Here is a 27502-nt window from a genome sequence, read left to right as displayed (position 1 = left end):
TTTAGGGTTTATCAACATTTAATCTCAATGCATAGGTAGGGCTTGTGAAGCAGATTACAGAGAAAAAAGAGAAGATGAATAATTGATGCACTCATATTGCACAACAGGATCACAATGATGCTCTATTAGAGAAATTTTGAGGTCTAAAATGGGTCTCCTAAGAAAAATGTACAACCAAAATAAACTTTATAAGAACCAATAGGATTCAAGATGATGATGTCAACCATGGGGGATGATTCACCATTTTTGGAGTAAAAAAAGCAAAAAGATTAAAAAATAATAAAACTATTTGTTCAACTCGTATTTTCAACTTATCTCCCTAAGGTTTTACTCAAATTTTGAGCAGTAGTACTCGTTGGATGTAAAATTTAATTCCTCATCCAAGGAGTACGCATGTTGCATAGTTTCGATAGGACCTACTACACGAAAAATGAGAAATACATAAAAAACGTGATTGCAATCACATTTTTCATGTATTTCTCACTTTTCATGTAGCATGGTCCATTGAAAGTATGCAAAATGGGTACTTCTTAAATGAAGAATCAAATTATGCATCCAATGAGTGTTCCCACTCGAAATTTGAGTAAACCCATAGGGAGATAAGTTGAAAATACGAGTTGAAAAAATAGTTTTTTCTTTTTGTCCTTCTAAAATTTGATGATGTCATCTAATCTTATTTTATTATTTCCACTATTATTTTATAGTTTCCTTAGGAGACCAATCTTAGACCTCAAAATTCCTCTAATGCCAAGACAATGGAGTTATCAAAAAAGGCACCAGGCTCTTATACCGCTGGCAGGTTGAGGATTGAATAACTCCATGCATGATAATTTTATTAAAATAGGACAAATATATACACAGAAATGACCTTTTGTTTCATCTACCCACAAGATTGAGGATGGTTGTTCCTATTCACCTATGACTCTTTATTTTCTCTAAGATTAAAAAATTTACAATGCAATATTACCAAGGTTTAGGTATCTAACATATATGAAATAAAAAAAATCCACAAAATCCTTTGCTAATTGGTGTAATCCTTGTAGTATTAGTCTTGATTCAATATTTTCTAATCAATTTATGTAAAGAAAGAACCATCCGTCTTCCTTGGCAACAACACTACAGATGCAAAAGAATTCTTACATGGAACTATATTACATATCCAATATTTCTTGGACTTTCTTTTATCTCATCCTTGAATACCTTAGGATATCTAAAGGGAAGAGAAATGGCTAATTTCAACCTTTCTAACAACTTAGTGACGTGGTTTTGTCCCTAATGTAGTGGCAATTGGAGGTGGGTCCTGAAATAGGTCAACAAACTCATTAATTAATTGTTGCACCAAGCCTTTTGTCTTTTTGTTTTTTATGCTTCTACCTTGAAATGCAAGCCCTTCATGGAATTACATAAAAAAATGAAACAAAAGTCACCTTGAGTAAGATATTTGGCCATTTTATATTGAGATCAATCAATATGCACTTAGTTGTATCCCTCTAATTGTGATAAGTTGTTGTCCTTTTCCAAACTTCATGTACAACTCATTAAAGTCCATCTGGAATTCACCAATAGCATCAACTTGGGGTCTATGAAGTTATAAGTTCTACTCAATGTTATCAGAACCAGACTGGTCATCGAACTGGTAGACCCCCCAGACTGGAAACTGGTCAAAACTGGACCATAACTGGTAAAAAAACTGGAACAAAAAATCAATCACCAAAAACACATAAAATATTCAAATTTTAAAGAAAAGCATATATATTCATGTGCATCCATATGAATCCAAGGTTCTAAACTATTTATACACAAATAAGCAAAAGATCTCATTTATATAGTATGTAAGGGTGAACATAACCAAAATAACACTAAGTGCAATCCATCTCTGAACCGAAAATATATCAACAAACAAAACCTAGATGGCCTCTAGCATCCAAAAAAAATCATGCCACAAAAAATACCTACATATCATCAAAATATTTTCCTATATTGGGATCTTCGCCATCAATATCACCCTCTAAGCATTAAAATAAGATAGAAAAAGCTTAGCATGTCAAGTCAAGATTTTGTTTGAGTGATGAGTACATTTTTAGTAGGATCATGATACAGGAGTTCAACAACCAATGCCACTAACATCAAGATACATAGAGGGGTTGGTGCTCTTGATTAAATGTTAGTTCCATACCCTCGTATATGACGAAATCCAATGGAAACATTGCAATCCCCCCAATCCTAAAATCTTAAAAATTTGTTAATTTTATTGGATTTTGAGTTGGATCTAAAATCCGACTTCCTCCATATGAAATCCAATGAGTTTGGAACCACTCTCAAACATCCTAAGTCAATTAATGGTAATGTCACAAAATTAAGTAAAAGTAACATTCTCATTTTCATCTTTTTACATCAAGAATTTAACATTACCATTAATTGCATAGCATTAGTAGGGGAGTATGGTCAAATAGTAGGCTTCCCCACTCATATATCATTGCTTTAAAAAAAAATTGCATTCAAAGGGTCCTTCGTAGCGTCATACAAAACTAGCTGGTTCAGTACCAAACTGGCCAGTTTAGTGAAAAAAGGCCAATTCACTACCAAACTGGCTGGTTTAGTGAAAAAAGGCAAGTTCACTACCGAACCAGCCAAAAATGGCCTGGTTTACTAGTATGAACCAGTTTTTCCCTCCAACCGATGAGACATGTTGGTTTTGACCAGTGCATTTCAGTTATGATAACATTGGTGCTGCTAGAATCAATAAGAGTAACCACAATTCTTTCCTTTTAAATTTCTTTTTAACCTAAAGAAACTAATATTGAATAATTCCCAATGGACATAAAGGGACAAAATTGGGTCCTCTTTTTGTTTTTTCTCCTGAATTTCTGCTACCTCCTCTTGATCATTCCCAACTACTTTTGGTTGTTCTTTGGCTATACATTCTATCATGTGGATCATGCTAATAGCTCTATCCTTGTGCACTTTGAACCACTTCTCTTTCAAATTAAAACAAAGTTGTTTTCAATGTAAATTAACAATGATAATAGAGACTACTACTATACTTTTAAACTTTCCAACAATATGTTTAAAGGAGAAAATTTAGGTTCCACTTTACCTTTGAGTTCTACCTTCATTTTCAGGGCAGGATTCTCTTGACAGGTGGTTTCTGAGAACCTGTAAATAGACTTTTTCTTGTTGAATTCCCTATTGAAGAGTGGCAGGCTGGAACACTTTGACATACACCCAAATGGACTCTTTAATATGTAGATATACATGGAAACTTCATGCCCAGGAGAAATATTATCTACAAACAAGATAGCTTAATGGAACTCTACCTTGTTGCTTCATGTTTTAAGGGCTAAGTATGACACAAAACAATAATAAAATGTAGTTACAAATTGGTTCCAAGTGATTATCTTTTGTTGACCTCTCTCATCCCGTGAATCAAATACAAACCCATCAAGGTGAGAGTTGTAAAATATTTTTTTTTGTTATTAACCATAGGGTTCAATTTGAAAAGATGAGAGAGTTACTCTATCCAAGTCGTTGATTTGATATCATTGCTAATATGGCCAAACATAGGAATGGGGATGTAATTTTTGGTTCATGCTTTTCTCAATCAGATTGATTCATATGATTGCGCATTTGTTTTGTATAGTTGTTTGAAAAAAGCATAAAATCATGGTCATGATGACCATCTCTCTTCAAGTTACTCTATCCAAGTCGTTGATTTGATATCATTGCTAATATGGCCAAACATAGGAATGGGGATGTAACTTATGGTTCATGCTTTTCTCAATCAGATTGATTCATATGATTGCGCATTTGTTTTGTATAGTTGTTTGAAAAAGGCATAAAATCATGGTCATGATGACCATCCTCTCTTCTCTAATTTCAGTGTCTTCGATGGCCTTGTTCACCACTACTTTCATCTCATCATTCCCTTCTATCCATGGTTACAATCATTGAACAAATGGCCTGATTCATTTTTTGTACAGTGTTTCTTATTCATCCATGTGACTTTTATGGCTTCTTCTGCCAGCAATGAACTATTTGAATTTCAACTATTTTCAATAGCTAAAAAAGAAGCCATTGTTGCTGTTTGAGCATGAAGCAAAGAACATTCTTTGACACCATTTTTTTTTTTTAACATGATCGGGTACTTATATATTATAAAACTGCTTGGATCCAAGTCCTGTTACATAAGTGGATGGAAGTAGATAAAGAGAAGTCCAAAATGGGTTCGCAGACCCTGACTTCTTATAGGCAAACTTGAGTAGTGCAGATTGGAAAAGAAAACGGTTGTATAGCCTTACAAACAGACTTGCGAGAAGACAAAATTTGCTAGTCATTAGTCGGATTACTAGAGTTGATTGACAGAGTCATCAATCTGGGGTTCTTTCTTAACGCTTTCTCTGGTTGAAGTCTCAGCTTGCATACTCTGAGTGATGGATTTGATGTGGGTGATTGCCTCCTCCATTTGTTTGCATTTTTCCTTTAGGCTTTCTATCTCTGCTTTTTGTTTTTCCAGTTTCTTTCTCTTTGATCTGCTATCTGCATGAAAGTCCTCTTTAAGCTTGTTGAAATGTTTGACAAACCTTGCTATCATAAAGCAATGGGCTTTACACACCGAGCAATTGTTGTTTGCAATCACTCTGTCCAGAGGATTCTCGGGCCGCTCTCGATTTTCCGGAGCCTCAGCATGCACTCTGTTTCCGGGATCTCTTCCATTTCTAGGGAGCTGATGGGGAAGGAGATGCAGTGCGGGAATAGGGAGAAGGAACTGGGGTGGAGAAGAAGGAAAAGGAGACCTGAAAGAGAGGGGGAAAATGCCAAGAAGAGGGAGCAGAACAGGGGAGAAATCACGCTTAAAATGACGGACCAGGCATAGAGATTTACCAAACTGTCATGGAGGAGAAGAGTGGCGAGCTGAAGGCGGTCTTCCGAGCTTGGAGATTGCTAACTTCCCTGGAAGCTTTGGAGAACGATCTCACAACAGTGTTGAACGGATGGCGGCCTCTCTTGATGCAGAACTTCTTGAGCTGATTGCCAGATATAGGACCTTTACTCTCCTGCGAGTATAGGGACGTGTTTCTGATGTGCTCGTAGAGAGAAGGGTTGATGAATATATAGAGCGGAGTGGGAGGGTGAGCGGGCCGAGAGTGCGACATGAACTCAGTGGTCTGGCTAGGATTAGCAACAGGCTTAAAATCTTTGCAGCAGTCTAAGGAGATCTTGAAAAGACTCCTACCTAAATTCTGCGTGGGAGAGTCACGAGAAAACTGGGAGATCGAGATCCTGTGATCGATCCAAAAATAATGAGTGGTGGACATGGAGAAGGGGGGATCGAAATTCAAAGCATGGCAGGCAGCGTGCGACTTGACTGAGTTTGGCCAGAGATCACAAGAAGGAGGGTGGGGAATGATTAGACAGAAGGTCGGGTGAATGCTGGTATGATTGGTCGGAGAGTTTGACAAGTAGTTAAGCTGACTACGGGATTCGTTTTTCATATATGAAGTCATTTTCCTTAACTTGGCCGATCTGTCTGTTGGATGCCTTAGTGGCATAGTGATCCGCTTCTGTGTTGTTGTCTCTTAGGACAAGTTTGAAGGTCGTGTCTCCCATTTTTTTGACGTTATCCTCAATCCTGAGCTTTACGTTATTAAGGGCCTCTTTTTTAAAATCTGTTCCCGACGCCATAGCTGCAATGACGATGGCCGAGTCTCCCACTATTATTGGATTCATAATTCTCAGCTGGTTCAGAATGATGGTGCCTAAGTAGAGGATGTAAGCTTCTGCCAAGTTGTTAGACATTTGGCCCAATCCCCATTCGTAGCTTACAAGAGTTTTGACTTGGCTGTCCTTTATGATACCCACTGCTCCAGGTTCCCCCGGGTTATTTTTGGAGGCCCCGTCGAAATGCAAAGTAGGGCGATTCTGATCTAGGATCCATTGACTTACTTCTTCCTTTGTGCCTCTGAACTTCCAGTGTATCCTTCTCGTGCAATCTTTGGGGTGTGCTAGTTGTTTGTTGCTGTGGTTGATGCAAAATTTGTTATACCATTCCATCTCTTCTTTGTGCCAGCTTGATTGGTCTGGAGGGGCGACCAAGTTTGCACTTATTGTTTCAGATATGAGCGCTGTTGTTTTTGCCAATATGCGGGCAGGATTGGGCTTCTTGTCATTAAAAATACAGTTATTCCTAGCTAACTATATTTGCCAACTAAGGGTAGCTGGGATGAATTTCCACATACGGATGATATTGTTTTTTCCTTTCTTAGGAAAAGGATAACATTTTACCCAGTTTTTTTGAAGAGAGGATAGCTGATCAAAAGTCTCTTCAATTTTCATTGGTCTGACTATCTGAGTCCAACAGCTTTGAGCGAGGGGGCAGTGGAAGAATAGGTGGTGGCTACTCTCCTCCTCAGCGCGACAGAAGCAACATATTGATGGCCCCAAGATCCCTCTTTTCCTTAGATTTTCAGCTGTGAGCACCTTTCCTTTGAGGAGAGTCCAATTGAAATGTTTGACCTTTGGTATGCATTCTGATTTCCATACAGTTGTGAAGAGGTTCCATTTGGCTGTTGAAATGGATGCCTGGAGGAATTTGTAACCTTCTTTGACAGTGAATTTCCCACCGGTTGGGTCCCATATATACCTATCTTCAGCCCCTCTGTTGGTGGGTGCAGCTCCTGTGAGGGAGACCTTAAGATTAAGCCATAGATCTCTGAGTTCATTGGGAATTTGAAGGTCCTTCCAGCCCTGCCAGGTATTTTGATCCCATATTGAAATATCGTACAAGGAGGTTAAGTTTTTAGCTTCCATCCAAATGTGCAGAGGCCTGAGATTTTGGAGGTAGTTTCTTGGACTGGCGCCCATGATTCTATCAGTCCAAATATTGACCTCCTTGCCGCTTCCAGGTACTTTGGAAATGTTCTCTCTGAACTGTGGAAGGACTTTTTTAATTAGCTTCCAAACAGGGGTGCAAGATCTTTCAGCTATTGTTTCGGAAAGTAGATTAGAATTTGGTCCATTCAGGTATTTCCTCTTCAATACTTCCACCCACCAAGAGCCTTTGCCGGTGAGGATTCTCCAAATTAGTTTAAAGCCCATAGCCCGGTTGGAGAAGCTCGAAATTTTAATGGCTAGCCCACCTTTGTTATAGGGAAGGATGACTTGATCCCATTTGACAAGGCTAAATTTCTTAGATTCTTTCTTTCCCCCCTGCCAGAGGAAACTTCTCATTAATAGTTCCATGTGCTTATGTGTACTAGCGGGAGCCAAAGTGACCGCATATTGGTAGATGGGGAGAGCGGAGAGGACAACCTTTATAAGGGTCGTTCTACCTGCCAGAGTTAGCCAAGAAACTCCCCAACTTTGAAGGAGACCTCTCATATTTTCTATGTGTTTGGCCCAGATCTCAGCCTTGACTATTTCTTTGGCTAAAGGCAGACTAAGATAAGAGAAGTAACTCCAATTCCTTTGCACTGGGATGTCCAGAATCAAGGAGATTCTTTGCCTGATTTGGTCAGAGACATTCCAGGTGTAGATCTTGCATTTTTTGTTATTCAGCATCCCTCCAGAGGCAGCTAGGAAGGCATCCAAGACTTTCTTGAATCTTTTTGCCATTAGGCTTGAGGCTCCCCCAATGAGAAGGGTGTCATCCGCAAAGAGCGAATGATTAATCTCTTTAGTCCCTCTTTCTATACCAATTCCAGTGATCTCTTTTTGCTTGCGGAGTTTTTCTAAGTGAATACTTAGAGTTTCCGCCATAATGATGTATAAGAAAGGGGAGAGAGGGCAGCCTTGCCTCAATCCCCTGGTGCTTCTAAAATACCTGCTAGGCCAGCCATTAATCAGAGGAGCAGTCCAAGGATTGGAGATACATCCAGAGATGATGCTTATAAAGTTTTTTGAAATCCCGAAATTTTTGAGAAATGCTGTTAAAAAGTGGTGGTCGACTCTATCGAAAGCGTTTGCCATATCGAGTTTGATTATCATTCCTCGTTCCTTCCTGCTGATGCTGCTATGAATTGCCTCTTGAATAAGTATGACATTATCTGTGATTTGCCTGTGGGGAACAAATCCCCCTTGGTTCTCTGAGATTAAATGAGGAAAGAGCTTTTTGAGCCTATTGGCAAGAATTTTGGTTACAATCTTATAAGAAACATTACAAAGGGAAATTGGCCGGAAGCGGTTAAAAGAACGAGGGTTAACGTCCTTAGGGATGAGAGCAAGATGTGAGGATTTTGTGTTTTCTCCCATCTTGTGATTTTTAAAAACGTTTTTGACCATCCGCACAAAGTCTCTTTTGATTGTGTCCCAATGGTTTCGGTAAAAGGCCACCGTAAAACCATCAGGGCCCGGAGCCTTGTCCTGTTGCATACTAAAGGTTGTCGCCTTGATTTCCTCTTCTGTGACCTCCTGATCCAGATCTCTGTTTTGAGAGTCTAAGATTTTGTTCTCTACTGCACTAAGAAAGTCAGAGCTGTCCAACTGCTGGGGGACTGCTGCTAGAAGAGATTTAAAGTGATTGAAAGCCGCCTCCTTAATTTCATCTTGATCGCTGTACTCTTTCCCTTCTGCCTCTATTTTATCTATCTGATTCCCGGCGCACCTGAGCTTTATGTTATTGTGGAAGAAAGAGGTATTTTTGTCTCCAACCCTCAGCCATAGGCACCTCGATTTCTACCTTTGTTCCTCTTCCTCAGCTCTATTTTGTCTATATAGCTCCCTGTACATTTCATTTTCATGGATTATATCTTCATTTGTGGGTTGGTTGTTCTCCTTTTCTTTGTTCCACTACTCCATCTGCATATACAGATCCGCTTTTTTCCTCTTCTCCATTGCTGCGTTTTCCTTGGCCCAATGTTTAATGACTGCTCTTAGGGATTTTAATTTGGTTTCCCAGATGTAGTGAGGCGATCCCAAAACTTCCTTTGCCCATTGATTTTGAACGAGGGAGTGGAAGTCTTCTTTATAATCCCAGATTTTATTGTATTTGAAGGGGAGGGGCCCCAAGTTTCTCCCTTTTTCCATATTCATCACCACAGGTTTGTGATCGGAGGCCGAAGCTTGAATGATTTTGCTCTTGATGGAAGAGAAGCTTGCTGCGATTCTTTCCTGCACGAGAAATCTGTCTAACCTCTCTTTGATATTGTGACAGCCTGTTCTTTTGTTACTCCACGTATATTTCTCGTTGAAGGGAGGTATGTCAATGAGATTATGAGACTGGATTATAGCCTCCAACGCCTCTCTTGAGGGGTCCGAATGATAGTTTCCTCCGAGATTTTCATCCACATTTATTATGAGATTCAGATCTCCCAGAATTATGCTCCTCTCGTGGGAGGACTGTAAGTCTAAGGATAATGAGTCCCAGCATGTTTCTTTGTCCCGATAATGGTTTGGAGCGTAGATGTTGTATATGTTGTAGACTTCTTGAGAGGCTTTGTTTCTGAGTTCTGTTCTTATCCACCAATTGCAAGATTGGAGGTTGATGTGAGTCCATTTATTCTTGTTCCAGAGTGTTCCTATACCTCCTGAGCCACCTTCTGAACCTATTGAGTAACCTTCAAAATTTTTGAATCGTTTGACTCGTTTTTGAAAATCTTGGTCTGAGATTTTGGTCTCCTGGATGAGGACGAAGTCTGGCTGCTCCTGATTTATTAAGTCATGGACTGCATTTATTTTTGAGGAGGAGCCCATCCCCCTACAGTTCCAAGAGACCAGATTCATCATTTACCAGTTTTTGGGTGAGACCCGCTCCTCTCCTTTGTTTTTTCTCCGCTTCCTTTTTGCCTGTCTAGATAGGAGTCCATTGGTTGCTGTGCTCCAGTAGCCATCTCTTTTGCTGCTGCCTCGTCTCTAAGTTCCTTATTTGACTTTTTGCCTGCCTTTCTTGGGGGATCTGAGGGAAGACTGGTTTCTTTAAGCTTGTTTTTGGTGAGTATTCTCTCTATTGTTGGAGGAGGGGAGGGCAGAGGGATCGAGGGTGGGGAGATGACAGCTAATGAGTTATCGTGAGGGGAAGGGGGAGGGGAAGACGGATCTTCAACTTCCAAGGATTCAAAAGGGTTGGAGGTGGAGGGAAAGGACGAAGCTGAGCTAGGGGGGGGGGAGGAGGGGGAGGGGGGAGGTTTTCCAGGGAGGGCTTAGAGCTAGGCCCTTGAGAGGAAGAAGATTTTTTCTTTTTTACTTGTTCCCAGTGGCCGTCCGGAGATTCTTCATTTTCAGTGGATTCATTTAATTTTGATTTGCTACATCTATTTGCAAAGTGTCCATATTCGTGACATACCTTGCATTTGAAGGGCAGTTGCTCGTAGTCCAGCTGTTGGATGTGCGTCCATTGGTCGACCTTGATCTTGATGGCTTCCGGCAGGCCTTTCCCAAGATCTACTTCTACGCAAATCCTGGCGCACGCATGCATGTTCTCCCTTGGCTCAGATCTGTTGATATATTTGCTGACTGCATTCCCTATTGCCTTTACTGATTCGTCCCCCCAACAATGGAGCGGCACGTGTGGGAGGCGGACCCAAATCGGAACTGCGTTTGGGATGTCCATTTCCGGATCGAAATTTGGTGTCCATCTGTTCAGGTAGAGGCCTCTTGATTTCATGAAGTAGGGGCCGTTTCTGAATATGAGATTCATGTCCTCTTTTGTTTCGAAGATGAATGTATAATAGCCCCTTCCACAAAATCTGATGGCTATTTTCCCTTGGGTCATTGCGTTCCAGTTGCGCTCCACCCATTTTTGGACTGATCTTGGAGAAGGCCAAAGGCCGGTGAACTGTCCTACGAGACCTCTTTCAGCGAGGGTGATTGCTGATTTCCTTGGCATGGATGGAGGGAGAGATAGCTCGGGGATTTCATCCAGTTTCTTGATAAACTTAGAGACAGAGGGGCGAGTTCTTGAAGAGGCATTGTCAAGGATCAGGGAAGCGAAGAGTTCTTTGTGGTTCTCTGGATCTGGAGGGGGGGGCGTTCCCAGCCATTCAGACTGAGAAGCCATCTCAAAAGGGCGAGAGCAGAGAGAGGGCCCCAGCGTAGGGCCGGGCAGGAGGCCCAAGGGCGGAAGCGCAACACGCAGGAGAAAGGAAGGTTGCGCAGGAGAAAGTACATACAACAAACGGAAAGCTCTAAAGACTACATAAGATATCGATAATTACATGATTACGTTGAGTGCAATTGAGTAACATAAAGTTTATTATATTTACGCATCATTACGCTGATATGCATATATTCTAAGATAATATGCTATTGTTTATGGAATCTTAATTTTATTAACAATTTTGTCTTACTATACTGCTAATGTCTTATGTACACAGAGATCTATCTTACAACCAGTTTTCTGGAGCTCTTCCAGGATGGCTGAACAGTTTGACAGTGTATGCAAATAGGATTAATTTCTGATATGAAGTCATCAGTTGACTTTTTAAACTAATTTGATATAATTGTCCGTTATTATTAGTAACTTCCTTCTTTACTAGTAAATGTCAGTGTCTATTGTTGGGCAATCAACACGCCTTTTTCTATCACCTACATTGCACAATTTATAATATGTTATATCATGACATGCAGGAATCTGGTAGGAAATTACTTCGCAACAAATGAAATAGATAATAGGTAGCCACGCCCTCTTTCTATCTCATATTTTATTTAAGAGCAAAGACAGATGAAAAATACTGAGTTAATATTGAAAAATATTGTTTGATTTCACCGGCTAAAGGGGAAAATGCTAGAATTTAATAGACTATACAAAATCATCGGTCTAATATTTATTCAGGATATAAGCAACCGGGCATGAGTCTGAAACCTGTGTCCTAATATCCTGATTTTTTATCTTTTATATTTTTCAGAATATTAAGTGGTGTTTCTTTTCGACTATAATCATCGTGAATAATCATTATAATTGGTAATTACCAACAACTTCGCTCTTACAGATTTTCTGGGAGAGGATTAGGTTGCCTCCAACGGACCTTTCCTTGCAATGGAGCTCCACGTTGTGAGTTATTTTAACCTCTTCCCTTTTAAGTACAAAAGTTGCATTTTACATAGGGTCATCTGTTTTATTCCTATGCAGTAGTGTGTATATAGGATCCTGCACTTGCAAATTGGGGGTAACTATTCATGTAAAGTGGGTTTTATTAATGAAGGCAACAACTTTAAGGTTTTCACTTTCTCTTCTCTTTTTTTTTTTGTTTTGTTTGTGCTATGTTTTCAAATGCATGATTTCTTTTATTTATAAAATTACCTTTTATAATTCAACATAGTGAATATGTTTTTCTCATGGCCCATTAAACCTTTGATCTTTCTTGTTGGTTTCTATTGAGAAGATTCAGCAATGAGCTGTTTGCAGAATTTGATACAATTTTCAGATTTGTCCTCCATTTTGATTGTTTTACCCGTGGCCATAATTAATTTTGTTATAGCCCTATCTTTGTCTTATATCTTAATATGTTAATGTTGATAATAGATACCAACAATAAGATTCTTCCCTAATGCTTCCTACATAAGAGAACCTTCCCTTTGGTCATTAGTGATACCATTTATTTAAAATGTTTTTCTAAAACTTAGTCACTCTGCTATATTTTGTGGAAAGATGTATAGAAAGGAAGAGAGAATGATTCATACACCCTTGGGGCATTACACATCCTTCTCATCATTAAATAAATTTTACATAAGTCAAGAATTTTCCAAAATCACCTAAAACTAACCACTTCTAAATATATCTAGGATTTGCATGATTTTTTAAAAATATCTTGACTAATAGTGTATAAAAATATCTTTCTAAAAGTGACTCAGACTGACAACTAACTATCTGACTACTTCACTTAACAAGATATTTCATTCTTTAACACTCCCTCTTAATCTCAACTATTACATTCACTAGTACTAACAACTCCCCCTTAATTATGACCACTACTACCTGTTGGTCTCAACTAGGCTTACAATACTTATACCATTTCAATTTTTTTTTTTTTTTACTTCTGCATGTTGATCCACAACGCTACTTTGCACAAGTCTTTTCTTCCTATTGCTCCAAAACTTTGTATTCCACATACTTTTTACTCTTCTTTAATAGTTCCTTGTCTTTAGTGTCGTCTTTATCTGATTCTTTGTCTCATCTAGTTGTACCTTGGCTACCGTTGACTGAACTTTTCTGTCAATTACTATAAGATCAAAAACAACATATTCATGTTCTTTCATCTTCTCTTCCACTGCCACAGAGTCTTCAAGAACTCTGATGGTTTCCTTGATTTCTTCTACTGAATTTTTTGTTGTAGTTATTGTAGCTTTTCCATAACCACTTTCCTTTATCATACTTGGTGTTTGAAAGTCACTCTTCAAGAAACACTAACTCAACTTCAATTCAAGTTTCACTACTAAGTTATCCTCACCTGATACTGCCACTATAAAGACAATTTTAATTTCATCCTCCACATGTTTTTTATGTAATGTTCCTTCCTAAATTATTTTGGAACATGATTAATTTCTACATTTTGGGGCCAATTTTGGAGGTGACGGGGCCCATTTCATTTTTATTAGAAGACTTAGGAGTTAGAAGTAAGTTACTTTGGGATTTTGTTAATAGCATCTGGGGCCACCCACACAAGGAAATACACACTCCCTAAGCCAATGGTTCGAAATGAATTAGAGGGAAAATCGAAGGTTTAGTGAGGGACCCACGAAGGAGGGAAAAAGGCTCCACGAAATCTATAAAAAGGAGGCAACACTCTTCATTTGACGCCTTTTTGGCATATTGATTTCTCTTTGGTTGCTCGAGCTGCTTAGTCGAGTAACTTGTTGTACAGCAAGAGTTCTTCAACCGAAGAGCTCACCCTTTTTTTAGGGTACTTCAACTGCCACCCTAGGAAGGTTTTTCTTCATTCTTCTGGAGGAGGATTTCATTGTGGTTTCCAGCAGTTGCATTCATCTCCAGGTGGTGCGTATTACTGGAGAAATCAGTGAAGAGGAGGCTGAGTTTTCTTGTGCTGTCTTGCAGTGGAGTTTGGTTGGGAGATTTTCTGGAGAGGAGGCATAGGAAGGTTGCTATCATTTTAGAGAGTTTGGGAGCTGGAGGAGGGTGCTTCTTAGCAGTGTGACTTTCGCACTTCCTGGGCTAGCGCAGAGGCAACATTGGCGCACATGCGGGAGGTAGAGCATCAGTCTTTAAGGCTGAACTTTGCCGGGGGAGCTAAGGGAACCATTTGTGGAGGAGATTCCTACATTTCCGGAGCTTGGGAGGAGGTTTTTGCCCGTATTCGTTGTAGATTGTATTCTTGAGGAGTTTGGGGGGCGTAGGGCATATTGGGGGCCGAATTTGGGAGGTTGGATTCAGACCAAAACCTTTCTGGGTTTTTGTGAGTTTTGCTCACAGAGATTGGGGCTAATTTTGTAACATTTTTCGAGCAGTGGAAGTGGGTTTTCTTGCAGTTCCTTTTGAGTCAATAGTGTAGTTTTCTGGGCAGCACAGAGCATTAGAGGAGCATTCATTTTCGAGTGCTTGATATCATTGTATCATCACCTGGGTTTTGTCATGCTTGCCATTGAGGCAAGCCCAGGTGCATTCCTCCATACTATTGTACTTGTTCCATTGATTAATAAAATGGCTTAGTTGGTTCTACTTTTGGAGTTTTTATGACCATTTGCTCGTTGAAAATTTTTGTGTATAAAATCGTTTTTCTTTGCATATCATTATTTATTTAAGTTTGGAACATTACAGTGGTATCAAAGCATGATCTTGGCCCAGCTGTGGGTAACCAGTAAGATCATGGGAGATTTGGGCATGTATGCACAGTGACGGGTTACACCGTACACCACCCATGGCTCAAGGGAGATTTAGTATGTAGGAATTCTGGGGTGGAATCCATTGAAATGATGAGAGGTTGGCTCAGTTGAGGAAGGTGTGAGACCAGATCCATCCCTGTCCTTACAGTAGAGACACTAGAGGTGCACAAGCCATGGGAGTACGACCATCTACACCATGTGGGGAAAGTCAACAGAATGAGGGAACCATATCTCGTAAAAAGGAGCAGGCAGGCCAAGGACACTTAGAGGGTGAGTCAAGGAGACGATTTTGCTGGTGGAGACCTGGTTTTAAACATCATGGGCCTGAGGAGGAGGTCGAGGGTATGCAGGGTCATGAGGAGCACATCGATATACCCAGTGTAGAACAAGAGTCACCATTGTTGGAGACCTCTTTGATGGCACCAGTTGACACCTTGACGGAGAAACTGGAGCATACACCCATAGAGCCATTTGATGATGTGGTGTCTGTCATTGCTGAGGTGCCATTTGTTTTTGAGGTATCCATTGATGAGGTGTCTAAGACCGTGTCTAGATTTTCAGGTGATGGCAGCGCACAACAAATTAGGGAGGAGTCGAGGGACACATCCATTAGTGAGGTGCTGATGGGCACAGAGGCACCTAGATCTGTGACGGAGTTCTTAGATGACAACTACCTACAACAGTATGGAGATCACCTTGAGAAGCATGAGCTAGATGAGGATGTTATGCTCGATGAGCTACTTGTGGAGGGACAACTCAGGACTCTTCTTGTGCCCATGGTAGAGGGGTGTTAATTTTAGGTATGTTCTATGCTAGAGCAATTTATTTCAATTTCGTTTCCACGTTAGCAATCACATCAGCATAAAGTAAACTACAGATAGAACATAAATATAAATCGCAGAGGACAAGCCAAGACAAGAGGACACAAGATGTGGCGCTAGCCAGGGACAAACCCCACAATGTGGGGAAACCCTTGATCAATTCTTCTTTTATGTTCTTCAAAGTTCAACAGAGAAAGTGAGAGAGATAGTACATTTACAATAGAAGTCAATCACGTTGACTTTTGATATTGGCATGAGATCAGTTGAAGACATATTGCTTCAACTGATTATCTAAGGTGACTCGTTCACCTATCATAGTGTTGCATCTCGTCTATTTGCTGCACATTATCGTGTGACACCTTGTTGTACTGTCACATGTGTTGAACCTTGATGACTGAGCTTCTCTCATCTTCATGCTGCTCATCATGCTGCATCTTCCATGGTCTTATTCATCATCAAGCTGCCCATGCTCATGATCTCATTCATCATTATGTTGCCCATGCTCATATCATCATGCATCATTATGCTACCCATGCTCATATCATCATGCTGCTTATTATGCTACCCATTATCTCATACATCATGCTGCCTATTATGCTGCCCATGCTCATATCATCATGCTACTTATTATGCTGCCCATTATCTCATACATCATGTTGCCTTCCTTCGGAGACAAATGCTTCGGTTGTTTCGACAGTTCCCGGTAGTTCCAGCTTTTCTGGTAGTTCCAACAGTTTCGGCATTTCCGGCTTTTCTGGTATTTCCAACTTTTCCGGCGTTTCCAGCTTTTCTGGCAGTTCCGGCTTTTCCGACTTTTCGGCAGTTTCGGCAGTTCCGGCTTTTTCAGCTTTTTCGGCTATTCCGGCTTTTCCGGCAATTCCAGCTTTTTTGACTTTTTCGGCTTTTCTGGCAGTTCCAGCTTTTCCGGCTTTTCCTTAGGATCTCTCCTCCTACTAAAACCCAAAGACAAGTAGAGAGAGGAAGAGATCCAAGTGTGTGTAGAAATGACTTGAAGTCTTGTTCTATTCATACTAAAACGTAGAGGTTGAATAAACATGACTGTTGGGCTTCTCAGCCTACATAAGTTGATGGCCGACTTAACAATTTGTCCATAACATAAATAAATTCATAACTTCATAAATACTTATCGGAATCGGAGTTTGGCCCTAGTTGCCAATTTTAACACTCCCTCTCAACTAGGGAGAACTCCATCCGCTGATCCATATGTCCAACTGTACTATCTCTGCCATCAGTGCCCTGCACTGCTCTGCTGGCTCTGCTCAGCTCTTCTCAGCTCTGTTGGCTCTGCTCTGCTCAGCTGTCCTGGCTCTGCTCTGCTCTACTCAGCTGTCCTGGCTCTGCTCTGCTCTGCTCAACTCTACTGGCTCTTCTTAGCTCTGCTGGCTTTGCTCTGCTGTGCTCAGCTCTGCTCTACTTTGCTCAGCTCTGCTTAGCTCTGCTCTACTCTGCTCACTCTGCTCTGCTCAGCTATGCTCAACTTAGCTCTACTGAACCATGAAGAAGAAGAATTGATCGAGAATGTCTGATACCATTCTCCACTGACCCGAAGTCAGTCTCAGAGTGCGTACCACTGGTCCCAGACCAGTCTCAACCGACCGAAAGTCAACGTCATAGAGGGTACCACTGCTACTACTGGTCCCAAACCAGTATCATCAGTCTCAAAGAGTGTACCACTGGTTCCATATCAATCTCAGCTGACCTGAAGTCAGTGTCATAGCATGTACCACTCTCACTGGTCCCAGACAAATCTTCCACTGACCCTAAGTCAATCTCAGAGTATGTACCACTGATCCCAGACCAGTCTCAACCGACCCGAATTCAGCATCATAGTAGGTACAGCTCCTACCACTAGTCCTAGACCAGTATCATTGATCCTAGATCAATGAAGGTCATCCTAGCATAGGGAGTACAGTAGTACAACGATGCATCCATCGGTACTACTATGGTCCCTATCCTCATTTCCCTTCTCATTGATCAGATGAGAGGTACTTCCCATGAGTCCCACACTGCATGGGTAGGATGCCTCGACAGGAGAACTTAATCAATTCTATCCTCATAGGAGAACTAATCATCCTGCTACACAATCGCCATGGAGAACACATCATCCAGGCCTCACAGGAGAACTAATCATCCTGCTACACAATCATCATGGAGAACACATCATCCAGACCTCACAGGAGAACTAATCATCCTGCTACACAATCATCATGGAGAACACATCATCCAGACCTCACAGGAGAATTAATCATCCTGCTACACAATCGTCATGGAGAACACATCATCTAGACCTCACAGGAGAATTAATCATCCTGCTACACAAACGTCATGGAGAACACATCATCCAGACCTCACAAGAGAATTAATCATCTTGCTACACAGGAGAGTGAATCATCCTGTCCCACAAGAGAGCGAATCATCTTGTCCCACAAGAGAGTGAATCATCTAGTTCACAGGAGAGTGAATCATCCTATCCATGGGACAGCGAATCATCCTGTCCCACAAGAGAGTGAATCATCTTGTCCCACAAGAGAGTAAATCATCTTTCCCACAGGAGAGCGAATCATCCTGTCCCAGTGCGCACCAGTAGGGGAGGGTGAGTCACCCTGTGGTCGTATGTTTCTGCAGTAAGAACCACAAGCCCCCAGAGCTCCCAGAGCTCAATGTATATAACATACAGGACCCTTGTATAAGGGTCTCTTGATGACTCCAAGTCGTTCGGGAAAATCACAGATTTGATCTTTCCCCCGAGGCTTAGACAAAGTGTAGCGACTTATACATCATCTCATAGTGATGGAGCTTCCTTGCTTATAGACTTACCATATTCCTCAATAATCGAATCCCACCTCTGGTTGTCACAGAGAATCACAGTGGTACAAACAACTCACTTGAAGAGCTTCCCCAACCAGGCAGCTTCATACGAGATCATACTCGTAGATATGTATCCGGTCTCAGCGGTGCTTATAACAACTGACTTCTGCTTCCTGCTCATCCATGATATCGAAGCAGAATCCAAAGAGAAATAGTACTAAGAAGTTCTCTAATGATCCTCCACATTGCCTGCCCAATCAGCATTCAAATAATCATGTAGTTTCATATTTCCGGCAGTGTATCTCAATCCATGAGAGATTGTGCCCCGAAGACATCTTAGAAGATTCTTGGCACCAATCCAGTGAGGTTCAACCAAATATGAGCTCACCATGCTAACTGCAAAACATATGTTCGGACAGAAGTTCACCAAGAACATCAACGTGAATGAGTTTATGAGATTTAGAGGCATTTCCCAAATCTGGTCCGACATCACTACCATATAACTTTTGAAAGTTAAGATCCTCAAGGTAGTCACAGGCTTGCAATTCACCATTCCACATCTGGAATCCAACTCCCTCTGACTTCTACAAATGAAAGGGTCTGCACCTGTTAGAAGTAGTCGTCCTCATAAGGTGCTGGTATGAGAGGTCTATCATCCACAACCTTCAGATGATTTGGATCCATTTCAGTCCTAGTGAATCTCAGCTTTATCAGACAACTATCGATCCTCTCATACTATGCCTGGGGTGTTTTGCTTCAAGCCATAGAGGGCTTTCTTCCACCTGCATATGGGATATTCCTGATTATCAATCTTAGACCCCTTAGGTTGTTCCAGGCCTGTGGACCTGCTACATGAGGGGAATGGTCCCCTTGTAAGATTTTCCTTTGTTACATCTCAGACATGTACTTTCATGCTCCTTTTGAATTCAGACAACCCTGTCACCATCTGACTCACAGACCTTCGGTGCTACGTGACAATGGACACGGTCCCTAGTGGACTTCCTGCAATTTGATACAACCCTGAATTCAAAAACATCTTTGAAAATTCTATTTCCAAACATGTACCTTTCCATCGATGAGTGCCACCCTGAAACCTTTGACTTCCATTTCCGAGATGTACACCAGGTTCTTCTTGCGATCAGGTACATAAAAGTGATTTTGGGTTCCTTGCTTTCTTTGAAGAGTCGACCATTTCCTTGATGACCTGCATTACCTTCGGACACTCCTTCGCATAATGGCCGAACTTATTGCAACCAAGGCATCCGCCTTTCCTTCCACCCTTAGATCCGAAATTCCCAATGAAGTGATCTTTAGATGGGCCATCAGAAACTTCTGCTACGCTATTCTGATAATATGTTCTGCTTCGATTTCACCCTTTGTGAACTTAGAAGAGAGATGTGGAACCCATTGATCCTTTTGTCTTGTCCCTATTGTCTTTGGTGATTTCTCTTTCACTCTTGCTTGGGCATTGTCTTCACCTCAGCTCTGATACCATGTTAATTTTAGGTATGTTCTATGCTAGAGCAATTTATTTCAATTTCTTTTCCACATTAGCAATCACATTAGCATAAAGTAAACTGCAGATAGAACATAAATATAAATAGCAGAAGACAAGCCAAGACAAGAGGACACAAGATGTGGCGCTAGCCAGGGACAAACCCCACAATGTGGGGAAACCCTTGATCAATTCTTCTTTTATGTTCTTCAAATTTCAGCAGAGAAAGTGAGAGAGATAGTACATTTACAATAGAAGTCAATCACTTTGACTTTTGATATCGGCATGAGATCAGTTGAAGACATATTGCTTCAACTGATTCTCTAAGGTGACTCATTCACCTATCATAGTGCTGCATCTCGTCTATTTGCTACACATTACCGTGTGACACCTTGCTGTACTGTCACATGTGTTGAACCTTGATGACTGAGTTGCTCTCATCTTCATGCTGCTCATCATGTTGCATCTTCCATGGTCTTATCCATCATCAAGTTGCCCATGCTCATGATCTCATTCGTCATTATGTTGCCCATGCTCATATCATCATGCATCATTATGCTACCCATGCTCATATCATCATGCTGCTTATTCTGTTGCCCATTATCTCATACATCATGCTTCCTATTATGCTGCCCATGCTCATATCATCAGGCTGCTTACTATGCTGCCCATTATCTCATACATCATGCTGCCTTCCTTCGGAGACAAATGCTCCGGCTATTTCGGCAGTTCCCGATAGTTCCAGCTTTTCCGACATTTCCAGCTTTTCTGGCTTTCCTGGCTTTTCCGACTTTTCTGGTATTTCCGACTTTTCCTGCGTTTCCGACAGTTCCGACAGTTCCATATTTTTCGGCTTTTCCGGCAGTTCTAGCTTTTCCGGATTTTCCGGCTATTCCGGATTTTCCATATTTTCCGGCTTTTCCGGCTTTTTTGGATTTTTCGGGTTTTCCTTAGGATCTCTCCTCCTACTAAAACCCAAAGACAAGTAGAGAGAGGAAGAGATCCAAGTGTGTGTAGAAATGACTTGAAGTCCTCTTCTATTCATACTAAAATGTAGAGGTTGAATAGACATGACTATTGGGCTTTTGAGCCTACATAAGTTGCTGGCCGACTTAACAATTTGTCCATAACATAAATAAATTCAAAACTTCATAGATACTTATCAGAATCGGATGATCTTTAGATCAATCCTACACCTCTCAATGAGAGGGATCCAATAAAAATATTAGCTACCATAAATAATATGACCCACATGGAGTTTGGCCCTAGTGGCCAATTTTAACAAGGGGGATGGGCAATCATATGTTGGACTTGCCATCGACGGGGAGCAGATAAATGCATAGGCAGCCAACAAAGTTGCAGTCCTTCCAGACAATAAATCTCTTCAGGCTTACATAGATGGGGCATGCAATATTGTTAAGTTACCTTTGCACGTTGGAGGGAGATTGGCTGGGTTACCTAGACAGGTTGTATATGATGACCATGCTAGTGAGACAAGGTGACATGAGTTGCGTAGGGCACAACACTCGCATGATGGACTTGCTATGTACTCGGGGACTCTTGCATTTGATCCCTCTCATGGGGTTGGGTGGCAAGAGATATTGAGTTGGTACCTGATAGGGCTGACTAGGTTTTTGGATACATCCATGATCGAGAGAATAGTTCAGCAGGGGTCATGGTTTGCCAGAGGGGCATGAGGGCTGGATCATCGTTTGGACCCAAGTGGGACTCCCCACCACTCCATGGATTGGGTCGATCATGGTATTAGCAGGATGGCGGATCCAATGATTGGACTCACCCCCATTCTCATATTCCCACCAGAGTTTTGGACAACACTAATGATAGGTCGAATAAACAAAGTAGTAGGCAGACTCCATGATTTGTCTCGGCATGTTGGCCAGATGTGGGGGCATAGGATGATCAGTGTCTGTTGGCAGGAGTTTTTCGGAGGAGGTGGCATTGGTAGGCCACCAGATAGTGCCTTCTATGGAGTTGGGGATTCCTCACACTTGTGTAGGGAACAGAGGACATCGAGGAGCAGAGCAGCAGTGGCATCACTACTAGTGCCTAGAGATTCGTTTCTTTGGCCCCTCAAGGAGGGTTTGGAGGGGAGATTCCCTCATCAAAGAGCATCGTGATGGAACGGGGGAGGTGATGATACAGGATGGGTGTGGGTCGATGCATATGGACACAACTTTAGGCCATCAAATCCAGGGATGGGTAGGAGCATCTAACGTGGAGCATTGGTCTGTAGATAGGCAGGGAGACGCATGGGGGTGCACCATAGTATACTGGAATGCGTTGCGGAGTGAGAGTGCCTCACATCGCATTACGTATATGAGGGGAGTGACAGGTGCAACGACATAGGTGGGACACATGACAGTACAAGACGGTATAACCATAGCTGGGAGTATCTAGTGGTGTACTGAGATAGGTTGCGGCGTACAGTGGCATGTTGAGGAGTGCTATGATACTGAGTGGTATGTAGTGGCAGATGATGCGTTGTAGTGGATGCTTGGAGTGTTGCCTCCTAGGAGACTTATGGACAGGGCCACTACGTGTACCATTGGATGCAACCCACCTAGGATCGATGAGGACACTGTTGAGCATCTGGGGACACCATGTTTATTGGAGGCAGGGCTTCGAGGAGGTTATCAACAGATCCAAGATAGAGAGGGGGTCATCTGTAGGATTACTCTTGAGCATTTCGGCGAACTCTTGACCATACCCATCCTCCTCCGGTGTTGTTTACACTTGTAGAGTGTTTGTTTGTTGCCCCTTGACACTCTCCATTCATCCAACAGGGATTGGGAGGCTCACCCTAGGCAATTGGATGAGACCTCTCGTATCATAAGATGGGAGGAGACTCTCTAGTTGAGACACTTGATAGGTGCACGAGTTGACGAATACAGGCTTAGGGATGGTTTGGTTGATTGTCGAGGTAGTATATGTTCCACCCCTGGGCTCACACTTGAGGAGATGACTGAGAGGGAGTTGCATGTTGTTTTTCAGCTACACAACTCGAGGCATTGGGGGAGCATGAGGTGCAATGGATGGTAGTCCTTATCGGCAGAATGATGTCGAGGCTTCTAGTAGCACTCGAGCACATCATCAGGAGCTGGAATAATAGATCTTGCTATGTGATTTGGTAGGTGCAGAGCAGTCGGTTATTTGGGACACAGGTTCTTGATGCTCAGTGTCTACCTATTGGATACCTACAGGAGACAAAGATGGGTCACAGAGGGGTCCCAACAGCTAGCAACATAACACAGCAGCAGGCAAAGAGGATTTGGGGTTGTGGACATCCAGTATGGTTATGGGATCCAGGGATCCAGTGGATTGCTGGTGTACTCCACTCCTCAGTGAGCTTGGTCAGAATAATAGGCAAACTGATTCATTCACAGGTAGACACATGGGGAATCACCATAGGGCGAGGCTGATTGTTGCTCAAGATTGGAGCCAGCCATGGGGCGATAGGTGCTGGCACTATTGAGGAGCTTTGGTAGGTTGGGCCTAACCTCGATCATCACATAGATTGTGGCTGAGAGTTATGCAAGAGGAGGTTATGGTATGAGCGTGCGAGACAATTAGTGATGACCAGGGTGTCACAGGGTCAACAAGATAGTTTCTTGCTACGTTGGCATAGGACCCTAGTATCACAGTACTTAGCGGTTCAGCTACCCATAAGGGTGAGATTGTCTCTACAGGAGAGGGTCATCCAGATTTTCCACTGGGTTTCTGTGATTCACTGATGGTGTGGGAGACTTCATCAGAATGGTAGGATGGCCAGCAAGAGGATTTCAGGAGGAGATCGTGCAAGAGAGGCTTCATTGGCATCGAGATTGAGTTGTATCTTCCGGGGCCCACAATCAGAGTGCATGGGGTGGACTATTCAGTAGGGCAGCTTCATGAGGATTTGGACAGAGTTTTATATCGTCATGATACTCTACTTATTGGCAGTAGACAGAGGGGTTCTGACGCCCCTATCTGGCAGGATAGTGAGTGGAGCAAAGGGTGCTTTACGTTGATTAGGTTGTCTTGGGATCCTAGTATCGAGGGACTCCTTCATTATATGATAGTAGAGAGATCAAGGACAATCCAATGGCATATTTGGGACCTTGGTGAAGTTTGGAGAGACAGTGGGGATCCACAGTCAGAGAGGGTGCTTGTTCAGGCACTGCTTGAGGACAAGCAATTTTTGGTGCATTGGAGGAGCTTGCCAGATGAGGATGCTACTTGGGAAGGCGAGCATGTACTTGAGCATCCAACATTGAAGTTGCTTGGGAACACACAACATTTGGGAGGCGAGGACTGTAATGTCCCTTCCTAAACTATTTTGGAACAGGACTAATTTCTACATTTTGGAGCCAATTTTGGAGGTGATGGGACCCATTTCATTTTTATTAGAAGACTTAGGATTTATAAGTAAGTTACTTTGGTATTTTGTTAGTAGCATCTGGGGCCACCCACACAAGGAAATATGCACTCCCTAAGCCAATGGTTCGAAATGCATGAGAGGGGAAATCGAAGGTTTAGTGAGGGGCCCACGAAGGAGGGAAAAAGGCTCCACGAAATCTATAAAAAGGAGGCAACACTCTTCATTTGACATCTTTTTGGCTTATTGATTTCTCTTTGGTTTCTCACGCTGTTTAGCCAAGTCACTTGTTGTTCAACAAGAGTTCTTCAAGCAAAGAGCTCACCCTTTCTTCTGAGAACTTCGAGTGCCACCCTAGGAAAGTTTTTCTTCATTCTTCTGGAGAGGATTTCATTGTGGTTTCCATCAGTTGCATTCATCTCCAAGTGGTACATATTACTGGAAGACGTAGTGAAGAGGAGGGTGAGTTTGCTTGTGATGTCTTACAGTGGAATTTGGTTTAGAGATTTTCCGGAGAGGAGGCATAGGAGGGTTGTTGTCATTTTGGAGAGTTTAGGAGCTGGAGTAGAGGTGCTTCTTGGCAGTGTGACTTTCACACATCCTGGGCCAGCGTAGAGGCAACATTTGGTGCACATGTGGGAGGTAAAACATCAGTCTTTAAGGATAAAATTTTTCGGGGGAGCTAAGGGAAGCATTTGAGGAGGAGATTGCTATATTTTTGGAGATTGGGAGGAGGGTTTTTCTTGTATTCCTTGCAAGCCGTATTCTTGAGCAGTTTGGAGGGCATAGGGCATATTGGAGGCCAAATTTTGGAGGTTGGATTCAGACCAAACACTTTCTGGGCTTTTGTGGGTTTTAAACAAGGTGATTGGGGCTAATTTTGTAGTGTTTTCTGAGTAGTGGAAGTGGATTTTCTTGCATTTTCTTTCCAGCCAACACTGTAGTTTTCTGGGCAGCGCAGAGCATTAGAGGAGCATTCATTTTCGAGTGCTTGATATCATTGTATCATCACCTGGGCTTTGTCATGCTTGCCATTGAGGCAAGCCCAGGTGCATGCCTCCATACTATTGTAGTCTCCCCATTGATTAATAAAATGGCTCAGCGAGTTCTACTTTTGGAGTTTTTATGACCATTTACTGATTGTTGAAAATTTTTGTTTATAAAATCGTTTTTTCTTTGCATATCACTGTTTATTTACGTTTGGAACATTACATTTTACCATGTTCATGCACAACATCTTGTACATAATCACGTTTTGCTTCCACAATTTCTTCAACTATATTGTTTAGGATAATTGTAGTCTCCATGTGTTGTATACCTTTTTCTACATCGGCAAACTCTTCCATAGCTTCTCTTGTTACCTCTACAATATCAAAATCTCTTGCTTCTCCCATTACATTCGGAAATTCATTAACAACTATAATGTTTTGCGACTCAACTTGATGTTGATCAATGCTGCTCCCTCTTTCACTATATGTCATTTCCAGAATATTCTAAGCTTCTTGGGATGTGGTTGATGCTATAATATTAGGAAGAATACTTCCATCCAAACCTTGTTGATTGGGAAACATTGTTGTTGCATCATACTACTTGTTCACAAAGATTTTATCCTTTTGAGCTTGTGTCATAGCTTCACAGACTACCTAACTCAAGGGTTCCTCGAACCCATTTGAAATAATGTTCCATAAATTATATATTTGTAATCTAGTTCTCATTTTAATAAACCCAAAATTCATAATTTTTACCAATGAAAATAGGTGATAGAAAATAAGAACATTGATCAGATCCATACTAATAAGTTTTGGCAGATAAAATCCACTAAGAAAAATCATATTGATCTTTCTCAAGAAACTCAAATACCTTTCGAAACCTTTTTTTAATCCTCGACTACTATTTTTCATTATTATTTTTAGATAATAATTAAAAAATACTAGAAAAAATCCCCGAGTCAAAAACAATTTCTTGAAATTTCACTTTTTCTTGTTTATCCTTTCTTGAACGTATTCTAAAAGGTTCTAAAATTTTAAATCACAGAATAATAATTCCATAACCTCAATACATAGCAAGTATTTGCATGACTAAGCATACGCAAAATTTTAATGACTAATTAAATCCAAAAGAAATCCTTTACATCCCTAATGCACCATTAACTCTTTACGTTAGCTACTTTGAAAAATGGGCAGACCTCTTGCGGAGTTGCCAAACTCTACCATATATTACCAGTAAGTATATATATATATATATATATATATATAGAGAGAGAGAGAGAGAGAGAGAGAGAGAGAGAGAGAGAGAGAGAGAGAGAGAGAGAGAGAGAGAGAGAGAGAGATATGTATAGATATATATTTCAAACAGAGATAGTTCTTACAGCGATGAATAATGGCTCATGGCAACAACTAGGGAAAATTCCTGTACCTACATACGACGACTGCTTTGTAGAGTAGTAGTGGTAGCTAGGAAACAATGGTTCTACTACAACAAATGCCATAGGGCTCACTCACCAAAAAAATGGTCAACCTTTTTATGTAGACCTCACACTTGGAAACTCAAATCTTTTATTTCACGATCTTCATGATCTGCGCTCCACTTTACGAAGAGTCTTAGGCTTGCTCTGAAATTTGTTTTCTCTTGGATATGCTCTCCATTCTGTGAAGAATGAAGAGTCTTATGTTGGTTTTGATACCATGAAAATTTTTACAGGGAGGTAAAAATTGAATGAGGAAAAAGCCTTCATATACCCTTGGGGCATTACACACTCTTCTCATTATAGATTTTACAGAGACTAGGAATTTTCCAGAACCACCTAAAATTAACTTCTAAAGATATCTAGGATTTGCATGAATTTCCTAAAAATGTCTTGATTGACAGTATCTCAAATATTTTTCTAAAATGACTTGAACTCACAGCTAACTGTCCACCTACTTCAATTAACAAGAGAGATTATTCTTTAACATTTTGGAAATAGGCTAATAGATAGTCATCAACACCCATAGGATCATCTTTTAAGCTATTAATATTATTTCAAATGACACAAACTAACAATGATGTAAATTAAAATTTGAATCAAAACATGGACAATATTGCAATACCTTGTTCTTTTCTCAATTAATACTTACAAAGAGTTTGCAGCTATTATAGGCTCCAAAAGAGTGGACTTCAGGGATTCTAAAGATTTGCTAAGCCATGAAGGTGAGGATAGGGATTATCTTTCAA

General features: G+C 41.3%; 1 protein-coding gene across 1 annotated transcript in view; it reads left to right on the top strand.

The window, feature by feature from the left end:
• Positions 1-27502, top strand: part of LOC149227576 (putative LRR receptor-like serine/threonine-protein kinase At1g56140) — a 169727-nt gene that overhangs the window by 76170 nt on the left and 66055 nt on the right. The window contains exons 5-7 of the mRNA XM_089380539.1: positions 11307-11366; positions 11560-11604; positions 11922-11983. Of these exons, the coding sequence (XP_089236665.1) occupies positions 11307-11366; positions 11560-11604; positions 11922-11983 (167 nt within the window). The remainder of the gene's footprint in view (positions 1-11306; positions 11367-11559; positions 11605-11921; positions 11984-27502) is intronic.

Source organism: Pinus tabuliformis, chromosome J (assembly GCF_031772625.1).
Source record: "Pinus tabuliformis cultivar Carrire ecotype Pingquan chromosome J, CPIR1, whole genome shotgun sequence".
NCBI classification, from domain to species: Eukaryota; Viridiplantae; Streptophyta; class Pinopsida; order Pinales; family Pinaceae; genus Pinus; species Pinus tabuliformis.
Note: the sequence above shows the minus strand (reverse complement) of the source record. Positions and strands in the feature narration are given on the sequence as shown.